We start from the raw sequence: 16,038 nt of genomic DNA, 5'->3' as shown, positions 1-16,038 counted from the left end.
AGAACTAACCCCTTGACCTACCCTCGCCGCCCTGGTGGGGAAGCCTGGTAGGGCGAGGCTCTGGCGGTACACCGAGATGAGCGTGTCGCTGAGTGGCCACAGAGCTATAAGAGGTGGACTCTTACATTCGCACAGTGTTTAACTAAACAACAACAGCCTTTATCCAATACAATTATTAGGACACTGGGCTAATAGCATTTGAAATTCAATAGCAATGTAACTAAAATATATACTTCAATTCTAAAGATTATTCAAATGAGAGGGGTTGATGTGTAGTTATACTTGGATCCTAAATAATTCGACAAGCAATACAACTGCTTGCTGTCAACTTCATAATCCTAACACTCAGCCATTTAATGTTATGATTTATATCACCCAATACCTTATTATCAGAATTGGACATAAAAAAATGAATCAAAAAATCGAATAATATTGTATTTATTTCAACAGTCATGCGATTACCTTGAGTGGGGTAGGAGGTTGCTTCCGGGATGCCCGACCGATACTGGGCCAGAGTCTGACACTGGGCCAGCAGGACCTCCCCCGAATGGAGCAAAGGAGATCAGGGTTCACCAAAGATCAGCTTCCCCCAAGCTCAGAAGTTGAAGCTTCTTGAGCTTCAAGAGATGGGAGAGGAGGAGAGCCTAGTGCCCGTATAGCGAGCGATCACACAGGACCCACTCAAATGTTTCCATCAGGTGTTCTGTTCTTAGAATTATTCTGATTATTTAGGTAAGCACATGGTTAAGGATTTTATTGTATAAAGGTTACATCACTTAAAAAATAAAAATATCAATGGTTGACCGTTTCTACACAGTTGGTTCGATTGCGATTTGGAAACCAGTAGTAGCTGGGGGGCCGACCCAAAGCCTTTCATTAGGCTGCTCTGGACCAGGAAGGTGAGCTGCCTGGTTTTCCAGCCGGGACGCTGGAACCCGGTGTCCTCAGCAAACCCTGGGTATCTTCCTCAGGGTCTACAGCATTTGAAGAGTCAGCTGAGAGAGCAGAAATCCCAACCTATAAACATGGGCCATGTGTCAGAAACCTTTTTGTGCCGTTTGTGATTCCCCTACTGGTTGTAGTAGTACAGCAGTAGTACTGCCATTAGTGCGGTTGTATGACTAGGACCTACCTGGAGCGGGAGGAGCCTCAGGATGAGCTAGACCGGCAGGTCGCCAAACAGGTCACGGCTGACCGTCACCATGGTGACGGGAGTCGACTCCATCCTTCAACCAGTTTGAGGAGAATACCTAACCAAACACATGACATACACACGCATGTTGGTCCCTAGCCCTTTAAGCTATGTCATAGGACACATATGAATATTTATTTATTTTTAAACATTACAACTTTATTAAAGGTGATGGTGGCAGCTTGCATGATAACCAGCTGCAGGTTTCATATCAAAACACATGGATATGTTACTAATCTATCTAAAGTTAGGCCACTTATACAGGGAGACAGAGTGGAAGCCTGGTGAGGAGCGCTGGGAAGCAGAAGTCAGTGGGCCCGCTGACCCTCCTCCGTCACCCTGACAGGGGAAGGAGGAGCAGAAGAGGGGCTGCTACGTCTCCTCGCAGACCGCGATGATCTTCTCCGCGCTCCCCGATGGGAGAGAGCCAAGGCTGACCCAGAGCTTTTTAGACAGAGTGTCTCTTAATAACTCCAGGCTGACCTAAAGAGCACAACAGTCAACCATGAGTTTTATTCGGAGATCTAGCGCTCTGGCGAGCTCCGGTTACTTTTATTTTTACGTTAACCATCTTGGATTCCTTCAACAGATATTTATCTTTCACAAAAATGTATTCAATAATATTTCAACATGATATTTAAAAGTTATTTTTAACTTTATTTCTTACCACGTATTTCAGAGCTTACAATCACAAACGGTTTCTAAGCTAGCGGCGCTAGCAGCAAAAGCTAAAGTAGCTAACTTTCATGACAGTCATCATTTTCTGGACGTCGTGTATACAATGACTAGACAAGGGTTTTATGTCACAGCAATGGTCTAGGCCAGTAGGACGTTTGAAAAATGAGCTCGGAGGACATATGTGTTATTCCAATTTGTTTATTTGTTGGTGTAGCAAAGAAAGGTAGCAAAGATCACACCTGGCAAAGCACCGGTTATTTGTTTCATAGCAATGTGGTCTTTTATTCTGATTTCCATTAAACAGAGAATATATCAGTCCCTTATTTGTACAAAAATACCTGAACAGAACACATTTAATAAATTCAGGAGCCATACAGACATTTTTTTCCCAGAATCAGGTGAAGCACACTTTTTGTTTTGTTTCACTGAATATGGTCCATTTAATATTACTTTTAATTCCCTGAAATGTTGATATCACTTAAAAAAGAAAAAAAAAAGCTTATAAGTACTTGAAATCAAGATGTTTTTGCTATTAAAGGCAGGGGGTGCGTCCTATATAGAAAAATCCCCAATGTTGATGTGTGTATGCAATTCATGTCAAGATATTTCTAGCAGACTGGCTAGAGGCTGTATCGGAACACTTCATAAAACAAGAGGCACCAGCTGAAATTGATGGGCCTATACCTACAATGAAAATACACCAAGAATGAGTTCCAGAAACAGTCTTGTACCCACAGACTGCAGCTGAAAATGTGGGGTTAACTAAATCTGTTAGTTTGTCACTTTTTAATATATAGGCCTACAATGTAGTAGTGCATTGGTGGTGGTGGGGTAGGGGGGGGGGGGGGGGGGGGGGGGGGGTGTCAATGGTGTGTCAATGCTCCGAAATCCAGACAATAGGAAGCCGAGATTAAACTAAAAAGTGAATGGAAACTGGCAGATTGAATCACAGGAGATATTTTGCGAGACTCTAAAAGCGGTCGGCCTCAGAATCTTGGAAGTCTAGGAAGCCATTTTGAATTGTTCGAACACAAACCGAAAATAAGAAAATCCAGTTTGATCACCATTAAAAAACAAAATGAAGCTTAATTTAATACTGTATATACTGTGGTATATTTTTTTCTGATATATATTTATATAAAATGTAATTTTGTGGCCAAAAAAAAGAGAAAATATACAATAATATCAATATACACATACAACCCAAAGAAAAAAAGGAAAAGAAATATCATTCTTCATTCTTTTTACACAGAGATTTGAGCACAATCACAGCGGCCCGTGCATAGTGATCTGTGTGTTGGGTGACCAAGGTACAGTGTGATATCTACGTCTTTGCTGTTGCTTCACATACTTAGAAGAAAAATTTAAAAAAAAGCAAAAAAACATTGTACACCATGGCTTGGACTACTGGTATGTAGAACATCAAAACACAGTGATTAAGGAAGGGTGGAGGGGAGTGTGCGGTGTAAAAATGTTAAAAGAGGGCTTCCTTTGTATGGAAGAAACAGGATGATCCCCCTTCTAGGAGGGTGGGCGACTGTGGTGGGCCAGGACCACGACCCCCCCCCCATCATACACACACCAACTGCTGTGTTCACAGGACAGAAAAATACCAACAAAAATGACAAGGACCAAACAAGGAAACAGGGAGAAAAACTAGGACAAAGTTGTATTAAAAGTTATAATATTTATATTCACATATATATATATATATATATATATATATATATATATATATATATATTTAAGTTCTGGCAAACCGCACATATTTGCCACAGTCTAGTAGCTTACTGGCTGGACAGGAGTAGGGGGTGGGGGTGGGGAGTGTTCAAGCATTATCCAGTTCCTGGAGTCCGTCCTGGCTGACTATCGCCTGATTGGTGGAGGTGCCTTGCCGTAAAGTCAGTGAGGTTAGTACTTAACGAGGCCCAGGATTGGAGAGAGACAGAGCGAGAGACGGGAGAGCCTGGTTAGGTAGCTCCACGACTTAGTGCTAACCCTATTGACTGTAAATCTGGCACAGGATGGATGATAGGCGGGTACGTCTGTTTCAGTTAGTGTGATGTCACACACACACACACACACACACACACACACACACACACACACACACACACACACACACACACACACACACACACACACACACACACACACACACACACACACACACACACACACACACACACACACACACACACAGGGGGGCAGCTCCCAAGTGTGCTAGTCACATGAACGTCAGATAGAACTCGATAGCCATGTTTGGCGTGATTTCTGGGCCTCCATTCCGGATACCTTCTTGTGTTGTTGATGTATTTCTGTTGGTTTACCTCGGTACTCTAGGCAATTCTATTATTTACATGTTATCTAACGGAGTGAACAAAAAAAAAGGTAAGCTAACAATGTCAATCTTTGTCAAACCAGACAGCTGTTGATCTAAAAGCAAAGGATCAAGTTTTGATTTTTTTTTCTTTTGAAAGGCTCATAATTTCACATAAGGCGTGCGAAACCGGACTGTTTGGATAGGCAGTCAACATTGTCCACATTTCAAGTCAAGTTTTGTTCAATAAAGTAAAAGAATAATAAAGAGGATGTTACTTTTTTTTTATCTGGCAGAAACTGCAGGAGTGGTCACGCTTACTCAAACTATCCTCGCCCGGGGTCCTTCCTTGAAAAAAATTGCATGTGCATCCCCAAATCCTCGGAACACACATACACACACGCATGCACGCATGCACAAACGCACACACACAAACACACAAACCCCACCAACCAAACAGAAAATTCACAATGTGCAAGCAGTGAGGTTTAGAACGGAAATCGAGGAAATGGAAAAGGACATTCACACACAACCCAAATACAAATTGAGAAAAACTTTCAGATCCTTTTAGACTCTATACATTTTAAACAGACAAAGCAAAAAGTAGAATTTTTTTTAAGAAAATTAAGCAAGGGGAGGGTTGATAGAGTTTTGCTCAAATCTAATTTCCAAAGCACAATCTTCTTCTGCTGTTGTTTTATCTGAGAAGCCCCCAAAACCGGACATTTGTCAGAAGCAGTTCAACCCAGGGAAAGAACTTTCACACTTTCATAGTGCTTAGGTGCACTCACGTGTGATCCTGGGGGGGGGGGGGGTGTTTACAATGATGAAGATGATGAGGTCGCCCCTTTACCAAAGAAAAGAAAGAACCTAGAAGCCAAACGATTTCATTTCAGATCGAGGCAACAGCTCACTACTATCTCTCCCGGGAGTGCAAAACAAGAGAAACTACTTTTGCATTGACTTAACAGCAATTAAAACAGCATTCGTTAAAATAAAAAAATTGACATCAATGAATCAACTCTAAAGGGAAGGTCAGCCTGGGCCTTCCTGCTAAACATTCCTCTGGTAATGCCTGCTGTCGCCTGGCTCGCGCTGTGGCTGCACATCAAGTGTCTTGTGTATATATGCGTGTGGGTTTGTGGGGGTTGGTGTGTTGGTGCATGTGCTGTAGCGCACGAGGCCACATCAAGGTCTGTTTGGGTTGGGTTGGGGGGCGGAGCGGGGGTTATGGGGGTCAGCTTATCCAGACTGGACTGCACAGGTTTTCAGAAATCTCCAGAGACCCACTACAGGGGTCTCCGTTTGTCTATCCCTGATAATCGATGGGCTAGTGGAAGGGTGGGTGTGCCCCAAAGGGGGGGGGGGGGGGGGGGGGGGGCACCATAGCTTATCTGGCCCAGGAAAGGGGTTGGGGAATGCTGAAATATCCAAAAATGATGCGCGTGTGTGTTTGCGTGTGCGTGTGTGTATGCATGTATGCGTTTGTGTGTATTTTGGCGTCTGTACATTCAAAGTCTACAGATGGAAGAAGGTTAAGGTGGTTGGTTTGTGTCCGCGTGTTGGGGAGTGGGAGTTGGGGTCCAGGAGTCATCAGGGGGGGCAGGGGTCACAGGAAGGGGTAGTGTCACAAGGCTACGGCGGTGCAGGGGTGCTTTAGGCGGCAGGGCAGCACGCCACGGTTCAGCTCGTAGAAGTCCACCAGGTGGATCAGGTCTGTGAACTTGGTGGCACCGTCGTCCAGGCTGAAGAACACCTGGCCCTCCTCTTCATACTGGAGAGCGAGGGGTGAGGGAGAGAGGGAGAGGGAGAGGGGGAGAGGGGGAGAGAGAGTGAGAGAGCGAGAGATCAATTTTTTATCCAATCACAACATGTGACAAACTTTTGCTAGAATTGCTAGCAAAATTGTTGTTTTTCTCATCTTTATCCTTTCTGATTATTCACTCCTCACATGCATTTGTTTGTTTCTCTTGACAGTAAATTGCTTACAATTCTATTCAAATGGGCTACTGAGGATCTCACACTGATGGTAGCCAAGTCTCATACCAGAGAGCGAGAGTGAGCTCTCTATCAATAGATGACAGCCATCCATTCTGATTTATTTTAAGCATAATGTCCGAATTAAGTTAATTAAATTGTGGAATTAATTATTTAACTTACAATGGGTAAAACTCTGTACAACTTCTAAGAGCATGCAAGGAAACCAAATTTCCCCCAAAAAATGGACAGAAGACAGACACAGGCAGACCAGCGACAGACCGACATATCAGGGAACAAGACAGACAGATGGAGGACGCAGACTGACCGGCAGGATCTGAAAGTGCTTGGTCTTCTGGTGGTGACACAGCGTCAGCACGAAGGCCTTGGGGTTGCTCTGGCTGTCCCTCAACAGGAACAACCTGGTGGGGAGAGAGGATGGAGGAAGCCATAAAACAACAACACAGACAGCGATGACGATCATCATCAGATAGACAGAAGGAAGGACAGGCGGCCCTTACCCGTCCACCTGGCCCTGCTGGACCATCATTCTTTGGGCTTCCTCTCGCACGATGCGGCCGTGGAACCACAACTGGGTTCTGTGGATCACTGAGACACACACACACAAACACACAAAGGGACGGTGAGACATAGAAACAAGAGTTAGGATTGTAACTACGGTTCTTTGAATAATGGACGATTTGACAGAGGAGTGGCGATAGCACCCAGATATCCACTGAGATTAAGTACCTTATTATACCAATTAAGTCATCGTATGTCACCAAGGTTACAGGTGACGTTGTTGTTGTAGGCACTCGACATTGTACAACATCAATATCACGTTTGCCGGTCCAACAGAATGAAGTACAACCCAAACTCTCTGCATAACAAATGTCTTCCTCAAAAGACGTTTTGAGACAGGCCTATCCATGCTTGGGTTTTTTTGTCTTGTAAAAGGGTATATTCTTTCTCTTCTTTCCTTGTTCACAGATGTCACTCAAATGGCATTTGTATGGTATGCATGACAATGTCCAGAACATCTCGATCTGGAGAGGAAAATAAACCTCTGCTCTTAGGACAAGCATACTTTTTGTTCCCGATGCACGGAACCAATTACTTGTGCGAATATAGAAGGCAACAGCCTGTGTGAGTTGATTACTGTGGTTGTGTTTCCTGGCTGGTAGTAACCATGGTTACCTGCACTGAGAGAGGGGGTGTGCAGGGGGCCTGGGCTGCCCAGGACGTTGAGACGCTGGCTCCGTTTCTAGAAGGAAGGCGAGGGGGTCAGCGGGGGTCAAAGTTAAGACCCAACGTAAACAATCACACCCCCCGCAAATAAAAGGTCCCCTCTACTTAATCCCTCCACACATGCACGCGCACGGACATGCAGGGACACACACACACACACACCTTGAAGGTCAAGTCCATGGGGCCTCAGTTTTGAAAGAATCAACTGCTACTCTCCCTCCTCTTCCTCTATTTGCCTCTATCCTTCCTCGCTCCCTTCCGCCTCCCTCCCTCCCTCCATTCATCAAGCCATCCTGCCTCCCACCTCCTCCTTCCTTCCTCCCTGGTCTTGTCTCCTTCTAACCCTCCGCTACTCTTTCTCCTATTCTCATCCTCCGGTTCTCTTGTCCCTACCTCCCTCTCCTCCCCACCCTCCAGCTCCCTCCTCCCTCCTCTCCCTTCAGCTCAATCCCTCCTCCTCCCTCCCCCTCTCCTCACCCTCCAGCTCTGTCCCTCCTCCTCTCTCCTCCCTCCCCCTCTCCTCCCCCTCCAGCTCTGTCCCTCCTCCTCTCTCCTCACCCTCCAGCTCTGTCCCTCCTCCTCTCTCCTCCCTCCCCCTCCAGCTCTGTCCCTCCTCCTGTCTCCTCCCTCCCCCTCTCCTCACCCTCCAGCTCTGTCCCTCCTCCTCTCTCCTCCCCCTCCAGCTCTGTCCCTCCTCCTCTCTCCTCCCCCTCCAGCTCTGTCCCTCCTCCTGTCTCCTCCCTCCCCCTCTCCTCACCCTCCAGCTCTGTCCCTCCTCCTCCCTCCCCCTCTCCTCACCCTCCAGCTCTGTCCCTCCTCCTCCCTCCCCCTCTCCTCACCCTCCAGCTCTGTCCCTCCTCCTCCCTCCCCCTCTCCTCACCCTCCAGCTCTGTCCCTCCTCCTCCCTCCCCCTCTCCTCACCCTCCAGCTCTGTCCCTCCTCCATGGCGGCGCTCTGGGCCTCAGCAGGGTTGTCGATGACCCGGCCCGTCCTCCCGGAGAAGTCCATGGCCACCAGGGAGTTCTCCGACACGCTCCGCTGCGGGGGATGCTGTGGCCGGGGGGAGGGTGGGAGTGCAGAGATCAGAGGGGAGGCAGACCAGACACTAGTCACCGGGGCGAGACAAATCCTGTCTGCCGGAGAGAAGCACAAGCCCTTCAGGAGGGTGTGTGTCTGTGTGTGTGTGGGGGGGGGGGGATGCTACCACAGGATGCTACCACAGCCCAGCCCCGGAGCATTTGGACAAGGCTCGTGGATGGTCACAATGACAGATAGATTTATAGATATCTCTATCATGTCTATCCATCATATCTATATAAATCTGCAATGTTAATGCCTTCAGCCAAGTACCAACCGATAAGCAGGGTGGGAATTTTGGAAGGACATTCACCCAGTACAATGACCCTTGGGTTGGCCTCCCTTAACACTTCTTTGCCATTAGCTTCTTGTTAGCTCAAGCCCAGCATATTGAACCAAGCAAAGGCGACATGAGTCAATTGGGTTGGATTCAATACGCTGCATGCACAAGCGCGCATGCAGCGTATTCTCATAGGGAAATCACTTTACAATAGTAAAATCTGCACAAAGCCGCTTATCACCTGCTTACCGACACGTTATGTACGTGTCAAGCTCGACTTTCCATGGTGTTCTGACGTGTAACTTGTTCCTGTCTTGATTATATCCCGTGGTTTTTACTTTTAAGAGCCGGGGGAACAAGATGTACCGCAGATTGTTGAATGTACTTTTTCTTTTAAGTACGTTTAAGGAGCTCTTAATTGCTGTATTCACAGCTTTGCATTCTTGCCTAAGCTGCCATGAGACCGGCTCAAGAAAGACCAGCAATCCATACATTCACACAGGACATGCTCCTGAAGCCTTAAAGCCGGGAATCAAAACATCCCCACAGGCAAACAATATTCTCTTGTATAAGAATATAGTGAAATGGTTGCACTGGCTTATAGTATAAAGTCTACACTACAGTCTATACTGTCAGACGGTTGGTAAACACATCAATGCTTATAGTGGATCAAAGGAAGAGAGACTCACCACTGACGAGAGGGGGGACTTCTTTGACTGCGGACCGGTGTAGTTGTGATAGAGTGAGATCCCATGCTGCAGAGACCAAGAAACAGCAACGTGTCAAAACACAACCGGCAATGGATGACATGTACGACAACATCTTGCGCTAGTGCTTCACTATACCACACCATACGTCAAGCCTAGGGATGTCAACAGTTGACCGTTAATCTGCTAAATCCACTGAATATTCAGTCTATAGGTACATTTGCATATACACTGCTTCATAGACACGGCATCGCTAGCTAGCAATCTAAAAGGTAGAAAAGGAAGCGCGTTAGGCGAAGCTCGGTAGGGGGCCGTTTCCTCCAGGAAGACCACCAAGTCAGATGTATATAGTACTACTATTATTTACCGGTTAATGGGTCCCGCTCTATTGAGAGCAAAATGATCCGAAATGGACATCCCTATTCAGGACTAACATCTTGTGTGTCGGATCACGCTGAAGTGGAGTGACAGCTGAAGGGGGGTTGTGGAGGGGTCTACCTTCAGCAGTCTGAAGGCGGTGGTCCAGCAGATCCGGCTCTGTTCGTCTTCGGCACACAGCATCTTCAGCTCCTTACACTCGCTCCTCGCCTTGCTGGGCTGGAAGGGACAGCGGGCACACCCCCCCGACACGTTAGACAGACGGCCCCGTGAGAGCCTGGGCACCGCTAAACGGAACCAGGAGCTAAAACAGGAGTTTGCATGGAGTGTCTGCCAGAGCGTCGAGGTCATCGTCAGGCACTCTCTCTCTCTCTTTCTTTCTTTCCCCCCTCTCTCTCATCGGTCATGTTCTCTCCATTAAGCCGAAGCAGCTGAATAGATTCATTCATGTCGCCATGACGACAAGATACCCAACAATGTTGACCCAGTGCAAAGATATCAAGAGTGAGCGTATCCCGTTTCTTGCACAGTTGCATCTGTGTGTGTGTGTGTGTGTGTGTGTGTGTGTGTGTGTGTGTGTGTGTGTGTGTGTGTGTGTGTGTGTGTTTGAGCAGGGTCACAGATTCCCTGCCCCGGTAACGACTTATCCCCCAGAGATTATCCTGGCTCAGCAGGTGAGCAGAGGGCATAACCACCGCTTTTTCTCTGACACAGGTCAAGAGACACACACACACACACACACACACACACACACACACACACACACACACACACACACACACACACACACACACACACACACACACACACACACACACACACACACAATCCAATTCCCTGTATAGAGGACAATAGGGAGAGTCTACAAAGAAACCCCAGAGACAGTTTGTTCCCCGGTGTTGGTCGCATCCGTATGAGCAGGGACAGAGTGAGGGGACAGAGTGGGGTCCGAGAGGCCTCTGAGTCCTACCTTGATGCTGAACTGGTAGTCCGTGGGGGCGTTGTGGGCCTTCCTCGCCGGCACCGCCGTGAACATATTGTTGTCCTCTAGGTCGGCCAGCAGCTGGAGGTGTCTGGGTTCCTGCAGGGTGGAGAACCGTGCATGAGAAGAGAACCAGTTCCCTGTCCAATTTTCCAGTGCACAGTGTTAAATCCCAGCCACAACCCCACTACATCACATCCCCACAAACAATGTTCCAACACCGCCCACCTCCACCCAACCCCGCCCAACTCGGCCCCGGGGGGGGGGTTACCTTGGACGTTCCCTTGGTGGAGTAGTACAGGCCGGAGCGCCGCAGGAACATGTAGAGCTTCTTCCAGGAGCGGCGGCCCGTCTCTCTCATGTACAGGTGGCCCTGGATCTCCGGGCAGCTGCTGGAGTTCAGGAAGTTCTGCAATAAAGGAAACTAAATGAGGTGCCGTGCTGTGATGATGTCACGAGTGTCAATAGAAGGCCCTTTCACCGCGTGTTACCTGAATGAAGTGTTTAGCCATTGTGACTTCACCATCGCTGCTCGTTTTAAGAACAAACTTTGGAAATGTCCTGTTCCTAGCCAACTTTACTTATTTTTTTTATCAGGAGTCCTACAGTCTTTATACAGTACAGAATGTACAGCGTGTTGCTATGCGTGTTCTCACCTGTAAGAGCTGCGAGGGAGGAATGGAACCGTTGGACTCCTGACACCAGGCCACCATCTGCTCTGGGAAGAAGTTCTGCAGGAAGACAAGGTCAGACAGAGAGGGAGAGAGTGAGACAGAGAAGCACTTAGATACAGCCTCAGTGGGCACTCATGTTTCCCGACGAGGAACAGGTCTTTAAGTGTGTGTGTGTGTGTGTGTGTGTGTGTGTGTGTGTGTGTGTGTGTGTGTGTGTGTGTGTGTGTGTGTGTGTTACACTGAGAAATAGGACTCGAGGAGACAGACAGACAGGCAGACTGACAGAGAGCTAGATACCCGGAGCAGATGAGGCATGATCTCACCCGGTGATGTAATGCCCTTCAGCAGAGGGGCGGGACCAAGGAGGGGAGGAGGGGGAACGGGACGGGAGGAGGGGGGGGGGAGGTGGATGGGATGGGGTGCTGGGGGTGAACAGTATACTCTTTAACGATTGATTGACAGGCCATGGATAGTGCCGCAGTGTTTTAGCACCCTTTTTACCAGGGCGCTGAGCTCCTAGGCGAGCTCTGACACACCCTGAATCACATGGGCTAGAGCAGGGGGGGTGCAACGGTATGGCAGAAGTCCTGTTGGCGAGCTAGCCCGGCTCACACACACACACAGAACCACACAGCCATTCTCCGTGCAGGCAGTAGGAGGCTAGGAGAGGCTAGCAGCGGTTGAATCAGACGCTGTGTTCAAATGATTCTCTTTCACCTCTTCCAGTTTTCCGGGAGGGCAGTACTCACCAGGGGGTTCCTGAAGAATTCATATTTGGCAAAGTTCTTCCTGAAGAGAAATTTGCCCTCGCTGCCCATAGAAAGCTGCACCTGCACCACCAGCTCATGGTCCTCCACACACCTCTCTGAGAGAGAAAGAGAGGGAGACATGGAGAGAGAGAGGTTGTGAGTGAGTGAGTGAGTGAGACCCACATGCAGACGGACAGAAAGTAAGAGGGACAGATTGAGAGTGACAGAAAGTGACGAGATACACAGTCAGATAGACAAAGATTGAAATAGGCCACGCCTATTTTTTAATTTAAAAAATAAAATGGGCTAGGATGGGAGCAGTGGTACATTGGAGGGTAGGAATAGGATAAGGATAAGAATAAAAGGTTTGAGACTGCAAAAGAAACGAGAGACGAGAGACTGAGCATTACAGTAGGATGATGTCATGTATTTAGTGCTGGAGGCAGCAGAGTCATGAGCACAGTGCACAGACAGACACACACATCCTTGACACTACGCCATGCCTTATTCTCAGTCAAAGATGAAAGTAGACGATATCAGCACATCTTGATTGAAATGAACAGCGACAAACATCACTGTTTGTTATTTTTAGAAGTACATTTGCCGGAGTACATTTGTTTGTACAGAACAAATAGACTGTGTGCATGGGCACAAAATTGCTACAGATTGGATTAACCAGTAATTCTTCTCCAGATTAACCAGTCACGTCCATGCGTGCGTGTGTGTGGGCGTGCGTGTGTGCGTGCGCGCTCGTGTTTCTTTGTGGGTGTGTGCCCGTGTGCTGCGCTGGCTGCTAGCAGGGGAATTTCCTGTGGCGGGGGAAGGAGAGCTGGATTGGCTGGGATGTCTAGGGGCTCGTCTGACGGCGGGCTCCGATTGGTTCCCCGCTGCTCTGGTATGACGCCAGGGCCCCTCCCCCTGTGTCCCTCCAGTCCTCCGCCCCCCCTCCCTGCCCTCCTCCCTCCCTCTCTTAACCTCACATTCCTCTCTCTCTCTCCCCATTTTATTTCATTTCCAGAAACGGTGATCAGGCACCAAAGCGGACAAAGGAATCTTTGATTCTAAAAATACAGCGTTGTGACGAGGATAGGAGGCCACCGCGACAAATAGTCATGGCCGAAACACAACACACAAATCAATTGTTGGCTGAAAGAAGTAATCGCTCCCTCTTTCGCTCTCTCTCTCTCACAGTGGGAAGGTAATGGTAGGCATGAAGAGTGCACACTTTACAACTCACACACACACTGACAGACACATGCTAAACGCACACACACACACACACACACACACACACACACACACACACACACACACACACACACACACACACACACACACAGGAGAATACAAATACTGTAACATGAATGGTACGCAAGGCTCTGAACACACACACACACACACACACACACACACACACACACACACACACAGGACAAGAAAGACACACACTTCAATAAGACACATACACCGTACAGTATAGATACGTCAAAACAACCAAATGTAGTAGTATATATATATATATGAACACACTGACACATACCTACAAAACACACGGCTACATTTAGACCAGTTACCCCTTAAAACAAACACAACCACACAAGTCATACAGCAACATACATGTACAACGTACGTTTGTACACATGCAAACACAGACCACAGGTTTAGCTCCAACCAGGCCATACACCGTATGCACGCACCACCATCGCCCCCCAAGGGGTACATACCCAGGCCTAGCAGGGGGTAGTGCTCCACGAGGGTCCAGCAGTTGTCGTCCAGACAGTGGCTCTTGTAGACCAGGAGCTGGCAGACATCACGGGCCGTCATTTCGGCCAGGATCTCAAGAACTTTCCCTGCTCCATCCTCGCTCCAGACCTTCACTATCTGGGGGGCGGACAGAGAGCGACAGAGAGAGAGATGGTGGGGTCCTGTCCAGAGAAACGCTTGGTGTGGCTAATGCCTGATGCCTGCCTGAGGTCCAAAACGTCGGGAGTAAAAAGAGCTGCAAAGATAGCAAAATAACAAATATACAAAGTGTGGTGTGGTGTCGCGTCACATTGTGTCCAAGTGTTTCCTAAGTGGCTCATCCAGGAGTTAAATACTGTGTGTGTCAGCGAAAGAGTGGTTGAGGAAACATGTGCCTGGAATCAAAATGCTGCAGCCGATCCAGCAGTCCGTACAAAGGAACGAATATAAGAAAAATGACGGATCAGGAACGACCGTTACCTCCATTACACCGTCCTTGGTCATGTCCATCAGATGAATGTAGGCAAGAAGAAAATGTCCTACTCACATCCCTTGGGACTCTTAAGATCCACTCTTAAGTCTCAAGCTCACCATAAAAAAAAAAAGACCCAGGGAAGGCGTAAGTTTGACCCCCCAACCTCCACCCCCCCTCTCACAGTCGCTTCGCGCCACTTTTTATGCCCTCTTTAACCCAAATCGAAACCTACACAAACATGCACGTCGCTCTATGTATCCCTCGTATCTCTTCATCTACCCCTCTGTCAAGCACACAAGCAGCAGCAGAGAATCCACAGCTACAGGATGTGTGTAAGCCGGTAAGTGTACGTGCACCAAACCGCTACGGACGTTTCACATCAAGACAGCACACACTATTTTCACGTTTTCGGCCTCTCTCACACCCCGATAATAGAAACAACCATGGAGGAGACAATACAGCTATACACGCCCGCGTCAGATAACTATACGAGCAGCTATTTGTTTTACAAGAGTAAAAAGCGCTGGCGGACGGCGGTCAGTGGATCTACTTTACAGCCGAAGCACCCCTCTCATTGTTACGCCATTTTGAGATATTTTAGCCGAGGGGCAAGAGTGACGTTCGAACTGTGTGTGCGTTTCTTTCCTTTCGCTCTCTACTTTGCTCTGTACTTAACTGTAAAACCACTTCAACTCAGAAAACTGCCCTTCCACGGCTGCACCCCGTGTCAGTTCAGATCCGTCCAAACTTCAATATATTATGATATGTATGATATATATACACACACACACGCCCGACTCACTGGACAATCACCAACCATATCACGAGTGACATGCTGTACTGGCGCACATCAAAAGACTCTCTCTCTCCCCCCCCCCCTCCCCCCCCCCCCCCCTCCTCTCACTTTGCAAGTATATATACATACACACATGCGCCCTCCCCCTCGCCCTACACACACACAAACGTATGCCAGCCACAGTCTTAACAGTAGGAACTGCAGAACATTTGTGGGAAATCTATCTGCTGCGAGCTTCAAGGGCAGGCAAAAAGCGACAGAAGGTCCGCTGAAGGAGAAGTGGACGAAAGAGCAGAGTCACAAAGCTTGAAGGGGCTTCTGAGGAGGAGGAGGAGGAGGAGGAGGAGGAGGAGGAGGAGGAGGAGGAGGAGGAGACGAGGCTAGAGTGGAGGGGAGCTTGTAAAACGAAGCTCAACAAAAAACGCTACCCGGAGTCTCGCATAAAAGATTGAGGAAAAGAAGAAAGGAGAAAAAGGGAAGAAGACGAAAAAAAAAGACCAACGCAGCAGCAGAGGCGCGGAGAGTGAACACACACACACCCTGGGGTATTCCACACACACACACACACCGCCAACTGGACGGCAGGGGCAACGAGACAACGATGTCACACGCACACGGTCGCTCACACAAACAGCTACATACATACACCCACCCCACCCTCCAGCACCTCCTCTTCCTTAACTTAACACACACCCCCGGACCACATCACTTCCAGCCCTGTTCGCCCCGCTCTCAAAGTCCAACAGCCTGTTGGACAAAGTT

General features: G+C 48.2%; 1 protein-coding gene across 2 annotated transcripts in view; it reads right to left on the bottom strand.

Moving 5' to 3' along the window:
* Window positions 1–2,091: 2,091 nt before the first annotated feature.
* The window catches only part of LOC307085203 (growth factor receptor-bound protein 10-like), a 29,162-nt gene continuing 15,215 nt past the window's right edge, over window positions 2,092–16,038 (bottom strand). For both annotated transcript variants that reach the window (XM_079749896.1, XM_079749897.1), the window contains 12 exons: window positions 13,987–14,143; window positions 12,263–12,378; window positions 11,496–11,570; window positions 11,111–11,248; window positions 10,828–10,938; window positions 9,978–10,076; window positions 9,462–9,527; window positions 8,337–8,465; window positions 7,365–7,431; window positions 6,689–6,776; window positions 6,496–6,589; window positions 2,092–5,964 (listed from right to left, as the gene is read on the bottom strand). In XM_079749896.1, coding sequence (XP_079606022.1) covers window positions 5,818–5,964; window positions 6,496–6,589; window positions 6,689–6,776; window positions 7,365–7,431; window positions 8,337–8,465; window positions 9,462–9,527; window positions 9,978–10,076; window positions 10,828–10,938; window positions 11,111–11,248; window positions 11,496–11,570; window positions 12,263–12,378; window positions 13,987–14,143 — 1,287 coding nt within the window. In that variant the 3' untranslated portion in view covers window positions 2,092–5,817. The remainder of the gene's footprint in view (window positions 5,965–6,495; window positions 6,590–6,688; window positions 6,777–7,364; window positions 7,432–8,336; window positions 8,466–9,461; window positions 9,528–9,977; window positions 10,077–10,827; window positions 10,939–11,110; window positions 11,249–11,495; window positions 11,571–12,262; window positions 12,379–13,986; window positions 14,144–16,038) is intronic.

This window comes from Pollachius pollachius (genome assembly GCF_949987615.1).
Source record: "Pollachius pollachius genome assembly, chromosome: 13".
Classification (NCBI taxonomy): domain Eukaryota; kingdom Metazoa; phylum Chordata; class Actinopteri; order Gadiformes; family Gadidae; genus Pollachius; species Pollachius pollachius.
The sequence above is the reverse complement of the archived record's forward strand: the minus strand, read 5'-3'. Positions and strand labels throughout refer to the sequence as shown.